This window comes from Diadema setosum, chromosome 11 (genome assembly GCF_964275005.1).
Source record: "Diadema setosum chromosome 11, eeDiaSeto1, whole genome shotgun sequence".
In the NCBI taxonomy this organism is placed as follows: Eukaryota; Metazoa; Echinodermata; class Echinoidea; order Diadematoida; family Diadematidae; genus Diadema; species Diadema setosum.
The window spans coordinates 13,671,897-13,684,331 of NC_092695.1; the positions used below are offsets into that span (position 1 = coordinate 13,671,897).

At 38.9% G+C, this 12,435-nt stretch overlaps 1 protein-coding gene across 1 annotated transcript in view; it reads left to right on the forward strand.

Moving 5' to 3' along the window:
* The window catches only part of LOC140235156 (exosome complex exonuclease RRP44-like), a 192,347-nt gene that overhangs the window by 18,731 nt on the left and 161,181 nt on the right, over nucleotides 1–12,435 (forward strand). The window contains exons 10-13 of the mRNA XM_072315193.1: nucleotides 1,712–1,858; nucleotides 2,106–2,222; nucleotides 7,486–7,587; nucleotides 9,579–9,728. Coding sequence (XP_072171294.1) covers nucleotides 1,712–1,858; nucleotides 2,106–2,222; nucleotides 7,486–7,587; nucleotides 9,579–9,728 — 516 coding nt within the window. The remainder of the gene's footprint in view (nucleotides 1–1,711; nucleotides 1,859–2,105; nucleotides 2,223–7,485; nucleotides 7,588–9,578; nucleotides 9,729–12,435) is intronic.

The following is a 12,435-nucleotide window of genomic DNA, read 5'->3' on the forward strand; positions in this document are numbered from 1 at the left end:
ATAGAGATTTTCTGGGAAGTTTTTTTGCCAAAAAGGTCAAAGGTCAAAAGGTCAAATATCAAGTGAAAGTGCTGAATTTCACTTTTTTTCCTCCATATCTCGGAAGTGACTTAAGGTATCATCTTGAAACTTAGTACATATTTATACATGTTCTACCTGACAGTGATTCTCTTGTGAATTTTATAGTCATAGGGTCAAGGGTCAAAGGCCAGGTTAAAATGCCAACAATTTACTATTTAAAACAGAAATTATACTTTTTCCCCATACCTTGAAAATTACTCAATGCATAAACTTATAGAAGGGTCAAAAGTCAAGTAAAAGTCCTCAAAATCCCAAATACATGCTCTCTTAGAAAATATAGCCATTCATCCAATTAAACCTAGTTCAAGAAAAGGGAACATTCAACATATTTGTGACAAGAATGTCATTTAATATTTTGCCAATTATGTGAAACTGCCATCACACATTGTCAAGATGTACTATAGACCTATTAGGAGAATCATGCTTTATGGCGGAGGCATACCAGTCGCCGTAGCGACATTTCTAGTTGGTCATTTATTGTTGTCTCATGTGTGTAGTGGTAGCAAGACAAATGCATCACTTTTCTGTCGTCATTATCAGCATCGTCATCAGTTTGGTGTACTCTCTCTAACTTTCCGTAGCTTTGAGCTGTAACCACCAAACTCACACCACAGGTACATAACCTAAACATGCCAGTCAAGTTGAAATACCGTATGTCCCCCAAAAAATTACAACGGGACCCTCCACAATGATATCTTTAAAAATTGTGAATCAATCTACATACAAATTCAGGGTATGAAACTATAACTCATTGCCCACATTTTAAAGAAAACCCCTTTCGATTTTGCTTAAGTGGTCAAAGAGAAATGAGGAATTTTGTAGAGGATGTCAGGAATCTCTTCCCTCCAAGTTCTGTCTATTGTATTCACACACAAGAGCATCGAAGTACTTAATATTTGGAAGAATCAGACTCATGACATGCTTTACAACAATCCACATTTCTCTGACCACTTAACCAAATTGAATGGGGTTTTCTGCAAAGTAGAGCTAAGATGTCATATTTTAAGACCCTGAAGTAGCATTTAGACAGTTTATTCATATTTGGAGTTATCAATGCGAAAATCTGATTGTAATTTTTTTTGGGACATACTGTATGGGTGAAGTCTGATAAAATCAAAGGTCAAAAGATCAATGAACTTACAATGAAAAACACTATAATCACTACTTACAATATGCAGGCGAGACACTGCTTGTCGTTTGCTATGTTTGTTTGGTTTTTTGTTGTTGTCTGGTTTATGTAATTCCTCGATTATCTGTATTGGGGAGGGCATTTACAACTGCATGTTTACATCGCTTGGTGTTTGCCTTGTATGAAATAAATGAGGCACACCATGCAAGATAAAAGAGATATCAATCAAAGTTACATGACCCAAACAGTCCATAAGACACCATTTGCCATGATACATGATAAATACAATGTTTAAACACTCATAGCATTATCTGATTTTTATACATTCTGCACTTGCCGGTATTTGACGATTTTGTATTGAGGCTGTAATTGAAAGTGATTTTCTTTGGACTAAATTCTACTCTGTAGTGCAGGGAAGGGGAATGGGTAAGTAAACACTTTTGATCTATTTTGAGTTTCAGAAATTCTATTGTGGTTTTGTGTCCATAATCTGTGATGCAGGGCCACTTTGTACGGAGTCTGGGTAAGATTGGAGATAAGGACACAGAGAATGAGGTGCTACTGTTAGAGCATGATGTGCCACATCTCCCTTTCTCTGAGGCGGTCCTCAGCTTCCTTCCCAAAATGCCTTGGACCATCACAGAGGAGGTAGGTACAATTGTATGGCCGGCTATGTATGTATGTGCATGGATTATGTGTGTATGTATGAGTTTATGTACGTATGTAGCTGTGTGTGTGCTTGTGTATGTGTATATTATGATATGCACATATGAAAGTGTGTACATATGTTAAAAATCCCATCATTGATATTAAACTGTGATTGATTTCATATCCCATGGCAAATTCCAGTAGAAGAAAATAATAATATTTGTTGTTTGCCTTGCTACTTTAATAGGATGAGGCTGCCAGAGTAGATTTAAGGCACATTGACATATGCAGTGTGGATCCACCAGGCTGTACTGATATTGATGATGCTCTTCACTACCGCCCTCTGGAGAATGGAAATGCTGAGGTAATATGGCTGTTTGCAATCTTTATGCAGTATTCGTATTCATCATATCACAGTAAGACTCATTCAAATTAATGAAGAATCATGTGAAAGTTTATAAGCCCTACTTGTAAGTTGTTTAAATGGTAGCAATTAGCAATAGCTTTTATCTGAGAGTGCTTTGATAATTTCACCAAAATCTCTCTGTGTGTCTATGATGCTCAGTTTGATGTTTTTGTTGAAATAAGTAATAAGTCTGTAATACTAGAAATAAAAAAAATATCACACCCAAATCATGTCAGACCAAAGTGAGAATTAGGAATAATCTATTGTAACAAGTTCAATTGCTGGGGCAAAATTTCTCCTATATGTTAGTCATTGGTAATGTCACCAAATAAACAATGGAGATGAAGAGATGAAGGGAGGTAAACTTACCATTAGATTAAGATAAGACTATTGCAGAAGGTGACAAACCCTTCGAAACAGGTCACACAGCTCCAGACTTCAGACTTCTCAAGATATGTGTATTACTGAATGAATGTGTGGAAGTACCTACATGATCATTTGCTCAATCTTACATGTGCTTCTCAAGGTAACTTTAATATGTACATGACCATTTGTATCATTTTGTGTGTATGTGTTTCCACAAGGATGGAATCCTTCCTATCTTTGATTTGTTGATTCACTATATAATAGGATGGAGACATTGTGAATGAGATACAGGCAAATGAAGTAGTGACATGATGATGTTCATCTTTACATGTGTGATGATGGTGCATGTAATGAATGTTTAATTAGGCCATACCAGTTATCGTTATGTTAATGTTGAAAATGTAGTCAGAGAATAAGATGATTGTCATATTAAAGTGTTTTTAGCTCTACCTTTGCCTAACACAACACAGGGCTGCACACTAACCCATTTTTTCTGCCGGTCCAACCTGTCTCTGTCGGACCGGTAAATGCCCCGTTTTACCATTTTTTACCGGTCCGAACAGAAAATTTACCGGTCAACAACGACAACCTAAAAAAACATTAAATGACTTGCAAACTTATTTTCTTGTTTTTTTTTTTATGGACGTACCCCCTTACCCATGTACATTTTACAGATTAATATTATTTTTTTTAAACTTGCATTATTTATTGCACAAGAAATAAAAAAAAAAAGATAGGAAAAAATAGAATGTTTGCTTGTGAATTACAGTGTAAATTGATAATGAACAAAATCAGATTGTATCAAATACGTTTGTGACTTTTTCTAAACATCGGCGCACGAACTTGCTGCGTAACCTGCTCTTGGTGGTCAGTTGGATTGCGACGATTTAATGAATTATTTTAGCTGTGATATTTTCTGATGCACGCGCTACAAGGGGTTCTTTATTTTTCTCCCGATAATCTATTCGCATTTGTGCATGCGTTCTTGAAAGGTACACGACATGCAGGGCCGAATTCGCAATCCTTTTTGCACCGCATTTCCACCTCAAATATTAGCGGGATTGTGACGATTTCATAAATTACTTCGGCTGTAATATTTTCAGATGCAAGCGCCAAAAGAGGTTGAAAATGTGTCCTTTATTTTTCCCGATAAACTCTTCGAATTTCGTAAGTGCGTTCTTAAAAAAAGATGCACCACATGGCCGAATTCATGATACTTTTTGCGCCTATTTCTACCTCAAATATCAGCGGGATTGTGACGATTTCATAAATTACTTCGGCTGTAATCTTTTATGATGTAAGCGCCAAAAGAGGTTGAAAATGTGTCCTTTATTTTTCCCGATAAACTCTTCGAATTTCGTAAGTGCGTTCTTAAAAAGATGCACCACATGGCCGATTTCATGATACTTTTTGCGCCTATTTCTACCTCAAATATCAGCGGAATTGTGGCGATTTCATGAATTACTTCGGATGTAACTTTTTGTAATGCACGCACCGGCGAGAATGGTTGAAAATGCGTTCTTTATTTTTCTCTCCATAATCTCTTCGCATTCCGTACATGCGTTCTTGAAAGGTATACGACACGGCCGAATTCACGATCCTTTTTGCGCCTATTTCTACCTAAAATATCAGCGGGATTGCGATGATTTTATGAATAACTTCGGCTGTAATCTTTTATGATAACGCGCCAAAATGGGTTGAAAATGTGTCCTTTATTTTTCCCGGATAAACTCTTCGCATTTCGTAAATGCGTGCTTAAAATATATACGTCACGGCCAAAAATCATGATTCTTTTTGCGCCTATTGTTTCCTCAAACTTCAACGGGATTGCGATGATTTCATGAATTATTATTCGACTGTAATCTTTATGATGCACGGGCCAAAAGGGGTTGAAAATGTGTCCTGTATTTTTCTCCCAATAATCTCTTCGCATTTCGTACATGCGTATACGACACGGCTGAATTCACGATCCTTTTATCGCCTATTTCTACATTAAATATCAGCCGAATTGTGGCAATTTCATGAATTACTTCAGATGTAATCTTTTGTGATGCACGCACCAGCTAGAATGGTTGAAAATGTGTCCTTTATTTTTCCCCGATAAACTCTTCGCATGTCGTAAATGCGTTCTTAAAAGATACACAACACGGCCAAAAATCATAATTCTTTTGCGCCTATCGTTTCCTCAAACTTCAACGGGATTGCGATGATTTTATGAATTATTATTCGGCTCTAATCTTTATGATGCACGGGCCAAAAGGGTTTGAAAATGTGTCCTGTATTTTTCACCCAATAATCATTTCGCATTGCGTACATGCCTATACGTCACGGCCGAATTCACGATCCTTTTAGCGCCTATTTCTACATCAAATATCAGCGGGATTGCGATATGTCATTAATTATTTCGGCTGTAATCTTTTGTGATACATTCACCAGAAGGGTTGAAAATGCGTTCTTTATTTTTCTCCCGATAATTTCTTTGCATTTGTGCATGCGTTTTCAAAATTATACATTGCATGCAGGGCCGAATTCGATATTCTTTTTGCGCCTATTATTGTTTACTCAAATTCCAACGGGATTGCGAAATTTTCATGAATTACTATTCGGCTGTAATCTATATGATGCAAGCGCCAAAAGGGGTGAAAATGTGTCCTTTATTTTTCTCCCGCTAATCTTTTCCCATTTTGTACATGCGTTCTTAAAAGGTATACGACACGGCCGAATTCACGATCCTTTTTGCGCCTATTTCTACCTCAAATATCAGCGGGATTGTGGCGATTTCATGAATTACTTCAGATGTAATCTTTTATGATGCACGCACCAGAAGGGTAAAATGTGTTTTTTATTTTTCTCCCGATAATCTCGTCGCATTTGTGCATGCGTTTTTGATAACCCGAACACGGCATGCAGGACTGAATTCAAGATCGTTTTTGCGCCTATTATTTCCTCAAATTTCAACGGGATTGCGTTGATTTCATGAATTGTTATTCGGCTGTAATCTTTTATGATGCACTCACCAAAATGTGTCCTTTATTTTTTTTTTCTCTCTCCTCTATAATCTCTTCGCATTTCGTACATAAGCTTTTGAAAGATACAACGCGGCCGGTCGAATTCATGATCCTTTTTGGGACGATTTCTACCTCAAATAATCGTAAGCGGGACTGCCATGATTTCATGATTTTTTTTTTTCCTCCCTAGTATTATCTCTTCACATTTTGTGCATGCGTTCTTAAAAAGTACACGGAAGAGCCGATTTCGTGATCCTTTTTGCGCCTATCTTCATTATGAGACCATTCTGAGCGAATGTAAATATTCATTTGTGAAATGACTGTGTAAAATGAAAATGAACGCAATTAGATCCATTTACTGTATCGCTGAATATCGAATGTGTTTTTACTTTTTCTAAAAATCGACACAAGTAAATTAGTTCTAACATAACTGCCACGCTGCTGCGAAGCCGGGATCGGATCGATCTTGCGTTTAAAAATCATGAGTAAAATGAACCAGAAATGCGTGCGCTTCTATCAATGCTTCTTGTCTGGCATGACCGCCGATCGCAAGCAAACGAAAAGCAGGACTTTACACTGTACATGCTCTGCATGTATTGCATTGCATGGCAGTGCGTGAGCAGCGCCAAATGCGCAAGCGAGGGCGAATAACTGGTCGACTGCTAGTGCTCAAAACTAATGTATGTTTACTGTACAAAGTGCACCGGTAGACATAAACGAAAACTTGCGTAAAACTTGTTTAACAGTGCGATATCTTGCATTCTGTTTCTCCCTGATCGGGGCTGCTCTTTTTCTTTCTACTGACCCCACCAATGCTTTTTTTTTACTGGTCATGTCGGACCGGTAACTTGTGGATTTCCTGAAAAGTTACCGGTCCGACAGTGACTTTTACCGGTCTTTGACCGTCGGACCGGCGCCAGTGTGCAGCCCTGCACAACAACATATATATGAATGCTGCAGATATGGAATAAATTCTGCCGAAGAGTAGGTATGTTTTCTCGGTCGATTCAGTGCTGGTAATTAACGACCAATATGCTATTGTCAGTGATAGAGGTGTATTTTTCCTACCGTTTGCAAACAGCGCGGAACCACTAATAGCAGGGAAAATATGGCAGTCTTGATGATCTCAGTGTGACAAGGTTCCCTTGTAAATGTCTTTCATGATTTTTAGATGATTTCAAAGAAGATTAAGGCACAAAATTAAATCACTATGTCTGGACCTACTGTTTAAACTGTATGTTTAGATTCAGTCATTTAATGGTGGGCCATAATTGAATGTTATCTGGATGAGTCATAACTAATAACAGATTCAAAGAAGACAACATTTGCCAGCAAGGCACACAGTACAGTAAATTAAAGGGGCATTGTCCCGGTAGTGTAGAGGGCGCTGTTGATGATACTGCCAATCACCGTTAGCATTGATACAAAGATTACTGAAGTTGAGCTGTCATCGAGAGTAAAGTGCGTAGCTGTTGCTAAGTAACGTTGCCTTCGTCGTCTTCTCTGCACATCGCGCAGTCTGTAGTAATGCCAGGGTGTTTGGCATATGTGTTTGTTATTATGACATCACAAAAGAAGTTTGCTAAAGTTGTCATCCCCCTCAGCCGAATCAGGAGCCGAACTGTGATCCGACCAATGACTACAGTGAATTGGACTTCTTCGGACTCGGGGAAGTGGGCCAAAGCGTAAGCGTTAAAGAGGAGTCGATAGTGTAGGTCTCTATAGGAAACTTGCGCCATGCGCCCGCGTACGCCTTTGACTAAAACACCGGGACCATGCACCTTTAAGTAAGCATCAATACTCTGTTTGTGACTGTGATGCTATCCATCTGTGTGTATGCCTTGCAGGTTGGCGTTCATATTGCTGATGTCAGTCACTTCATCAAGCCAGGTAACGCTCTGGATGCTGAAGCTAGACTGAGGGGAACCACTGTCTACCTCGTGGACAGGGTAAACAATTGCTTTCTTGTCTTGACCAAAGATTTGATGATCAAGTACTTCAGGGATTTAACATCTGAGTGCAGACAATTTTAGGCAGTCAATTTAAAACCTGCCTTATTTTTAAGTTTTTTGTTTGTTTTTATTTTAGTGTCAAGGAACAACATTTATCATGAATTTATACATTTCATAGTTCATGCTATATACATTGTAACATAAGTCACATATAACGTAATAAGATATAGCATATATAGCAAAACAAGTTTGTATTGTTGACAATGGAGTACCAAGATGATAGATTGGGAAGGTCAAAATTAGTGGAGGCAGTTTTTAAATCATACACATGATCCTTCCTTTGTGAATGATTTAGGGGGCAAAAATTAAAAGCAGTTGCTTTATGATTTTGTATGGCAGGATAATCGTGTTTAGGATTCATGTTCTATGGAAAACTATTCCCCCTTGCTATCTTTGAATAAAAGAACCCACAAATTACAACAGAAGTTGTTTTTCATTTCACCTGAGCCAAGGGCTCAAGTGATCTATCGTGACCTTTATTGTATATCGTGTGTCATGCGTCATACAACTGTATGTTGTGTGTCACAGGACAGGTGTAAACTTTTTACATTTTTAGCTTCTTCTTGAAAATCCCGCAATGAATTTTCACCAAACTTTGCAGGTATGATGCTTTGAGTAAGCTCATTAATGTCTGTAATTTCAAGTTTGTTAACCCTAATCCCACCGGGTTTTTTGAGGGACTTGAACCGGGGGGGGGGGGGAGGAGGGGGCTTTTTGGCCCCCCTTCAGATCTCGGTCGTGGATCGCACGATCCTCATGAAAATTTGCACTAAGGTAGAGGCCAATATAATCTACAAGACTGTATAGTTAGACTTTTCAAATTTTAATGTATATATTTTGTAATAATTTATGCTAATTTATACAAAAATAATTTTTTGCCTACAAATAAAAAAAATAAAGCTCCAAGACTTCTAGTATTTGGTGAACATATTCTTTTCAATATTCTCAACAATGATATTGAAGCAAAAATTCGGCTTCATAATTATTTCTTTATTTTTTTTTTACTTTTTGTATTGTTTTTTTTCGTCAAAATTTGTCGCAGAAACTTTTTAAAGCATAATCAGTCTAAAATAAATCATTATCAGCCATTGAAAGTAAAAATATTTGTTTTATATGAATTAATTGCAAAAACACAATTTACATTGGATTTGTACACTAAATCATGTTTTTGAGCAATATTTGGGTCGACGAATTTCAAAGGGGCGTGGCTTCAAAACAGTATGCCCGGGAGCGACAAATTTAGTCTCAAGAGTTGCGCGATACTTGAAAGAAAAAAAGTCATAGAATGTCGCGGCGATAGCATCATGCGTTGTGGAATAATCACGCGAAACGTCGAGGGTGGGAATAGGGTTAATGGCCAATCTGAGGGTTGCCCCCCCACGAGCAAATTGTGGCCCAATTTTCACATTCTCAGCATCATGAGAGATTTTCACCAGATTCAGCAGATAACATTCCCATGATAATGGGAGATCTAATGGGAGATCAAAATGTGTGTTTGGGTTTTTTTGTGGAAATAATTTTGTGAAATTAGAACAAGTACCCTGAAAAACTTATAAAGGAATACAATTGTATCTTGTATTTGCTCTGTGCAATGGTTTGAACATTGTAATAGTGGGTAGGAGTCGGGCCCTTTAAACAATAAATGTTTTAGTTTGAGTCCTGCATACATTTTAGGACAAGATTTTTTTTTTTTTAAATCCACAGTTGTCTTTCTTGAGCCAGATAGATAAATGAGTGTTCAGCGATGCTAAGGTAATGATTAACAACTGTTTCCTACCAAAGAACAGTGCTAACATTGAATAAACAGCCTCAAGTATAAGATAAAACCATGCCATCATCATCATCATCATCATCATCAACTTGAGTGTCTTCATGTGTAGCCATCATCACATGTGATAGTTGTTTTCATCATATTGTGATTATCATAGAGAATTGACATGGTGCCTGACCTGCTCAGCTCCAACCTCTGCTCTCTACGAGGGGGTGAGGAGAGGTTCGCTTTCTCTACGATCTGGGAAATGACTCCAGGGGCAGAGATTGTCAACGTCAGGTTCCACAAGAGCATCATCAGATCCAGGGTGAGGCTGTCTTTTCATTCTTTCTTTCTCACTCTCTGTCTTTTTTTTATGCCTCCACCACGAAGTGGTGCCTGAGGCATTATGTTTTCGGGTTGTCCGTCCGTCCGTCCGTCCGTCCTTCCGTCCGTCTGTAATGAATTTTGTGGACAGTGTAACTAAAAAACCTTTTGAGGTATCCTAATGAAACTTAGCATGTATGTGTATTAGGGGGTGAAGTTGTGCCTATCAACTTTTGGGTGCACATGCTCAAGGTCAAAGGTCAAAAGATCAAGGTCAAATACATAAAATTTCACTATTTCCACCATATCTATGCAATGCCTGAAGATATTTTCTTGAAACTTTGTGTATACATGTATTACCCAATTAAGATTCTCTGGTGAAAGTTTGGGGTCATGTGGTCAAAGGTCAAAGGTCAAAAGGTCAAGTAGAAATATTAAAACTTAACTTTTTAGCTCACCTGAGCCAAAGGCTCAAGTGAGCTATTGCGATCGCCCTTCGTCCGGCGTCCGTCGTCCGTCGTCTGTCGTGCGTCGTGCGTCGTGCGTCGTGCGTAAACTTTTTACATTTTCATCTTCTCCTTGAAAACCCCAGGACCGATTTTCATCAAACTTGGCAGGTAGCATCCCTATGGGGTTAGGAACTCAATTTGTTAAAATGGGCACCATGCCCCACCCAGGGGGCCCCCAGGGGGGCCCAAACCCCCCAAAATTAAGGAATCTGTAAAAATCTTCTTCTCTAGAACCAGAAGTGATAGAGCTAAGTTAAAACTATGAGTTAGTACATTGATGGCTGTAGTTTCAAGTTTGTTCATGGCAGGATCAGGGGTGCCCCCCTTGGGACCCAGGGGAGGGGGTGGGGAGGGGTTCTAATGGGGCCTAAATTGTACATTTTCATCTTCTTCTTGAGAACCCCATGACCCATTTTCACCAAACTTGGCAGGTAGCATCCCTAGGGGGTTAGGAACTCAATTTGTTAAAATGGGCACCGTGCCCCACCCAGGGTCCCCTAGGGGGGCAAACCCCCCCAAAATTAAGGAATCTTTAAAACTGTCCTTCTCTAGAACCAGAAAAGTGATGGAGCTAAGTTAATACTATGAGTTAGTACATCGATGACTGTAGTTTCAAGTTTGTTCATGGCAGAATCAGGGGTGCCCCCCTTGGGACCCAGGGGAGGGGGGTGAGGAGGGGTCATAATGGGGCCTAAATTGTACATTTTTATCTTCTTCTTTAGAAACCCATGACCCATTTTCACCAAACTTGGCAGGTAGCATCCCTAAGGGGTTAGTATCTCAATTTGTTAAAATGGGCACCATGCCCCACCCAGGGGGCCCCCAGGGGGGCCCAAACCCCCAAAATGAAGGAATATTTAAAAATCTTCTCTAGAATCGGAAGTTATAGAGCTAAGATAATACTATGAGTGAGTACATTAATGACTGTAGTTTTGAGTTTGTTCATAGGAGATCCAGGGGTGCCCCTCTTGGGGGCAGGGGTGGGGGGGGGGGGTGGTTGGGAAGGTCCAAATGGGGGCCTGAATTGTACATTTTCATCTTCTTCCTGAAAACCTCATGATGGATTTTCGTCGAACTTGGCAGGTAGCATCCCTAGGGGGTCAGGATCTAAATTTATCAAAATGGGCACCATGCCCCACCCAGAGGGCCCCAAGGGGCCCCAATCCCCAATAATTAAGGAATCTTAAAAAATTTGGGCCCTTATTGTACATTTTCAAATCTTCTACTTGAGAATGCCTGGTCAAATTTTGGTAGAGCTGTGAATAATTTAGATTAGTGACTGCGTGAAAGGTGAACTTGCGATACTCAGGTGAGCGCTAGACCCGCAGGTCTCTTGTTTCTCCATACCTTGGAAATTGTTCAAGGTATCTTCATGGAACATAGTATATATACATGTACTGACTGGCAGTGATTATCTAGACAATTTAGGGTTCATGGGGGTCAAAGGTCAGGGGTAAAAGATCAAGGGCAACACTTCAAAATTTTACTATTTCCCCTCATGCTTATGCATTGCCAGCAGGATTATTTTTTTTTTACACTTGGTTTATGCATATATAACCTAATAGAGATTCTCTGGAAAGTTTTTTTTTTTCTTCTTTTTTTTTGCCTCAAAGGTCAAAAGGTCAAAGATCAAGTGAAAGTGCTGAACTAATTTTTTCCTCCATATCTCAGAAGTGGCTCAAGTTATCTTGAAACTTACTAAATATTTATGCATGTTCTCCCTGACAGTGATTATCTTATGAATTTTAGGGTCACAGGCCAGATGAAAGTGGTAACAATTTACTGTTCAATACAGAAATTGCACTTTTTCTCCATACCTTGAAAATTACTCAATGCATAAACCAGGATAAATGTATGAATGGGTCAAAGTCAAGTTAAAGTCCTTAAATCCCCAAATGCATGCTCTCCTGTTCATCCAATTAAACCCAGGTCAAGGAAGGTGAACATTCAACACATTTGTGACAAACTTGTCATTTTAATATTTTGCCAGTATTGTGAAAATGTAATCACACATTGTCCACATGTACTATCGAGACCTATTAGGAGAATCATGCATTATGGCAGAGGCATACCAGTCGCCATAGCGACATTTCTAGTTTATTCTTGTGTTGTTTTTCTCACTGTTGCTCCTTAGTAGCAGTAGTAGTAGTAGATTCAGCAATGATATATGTTGTAATTTTGAATTTAGAGCAGCTGCTC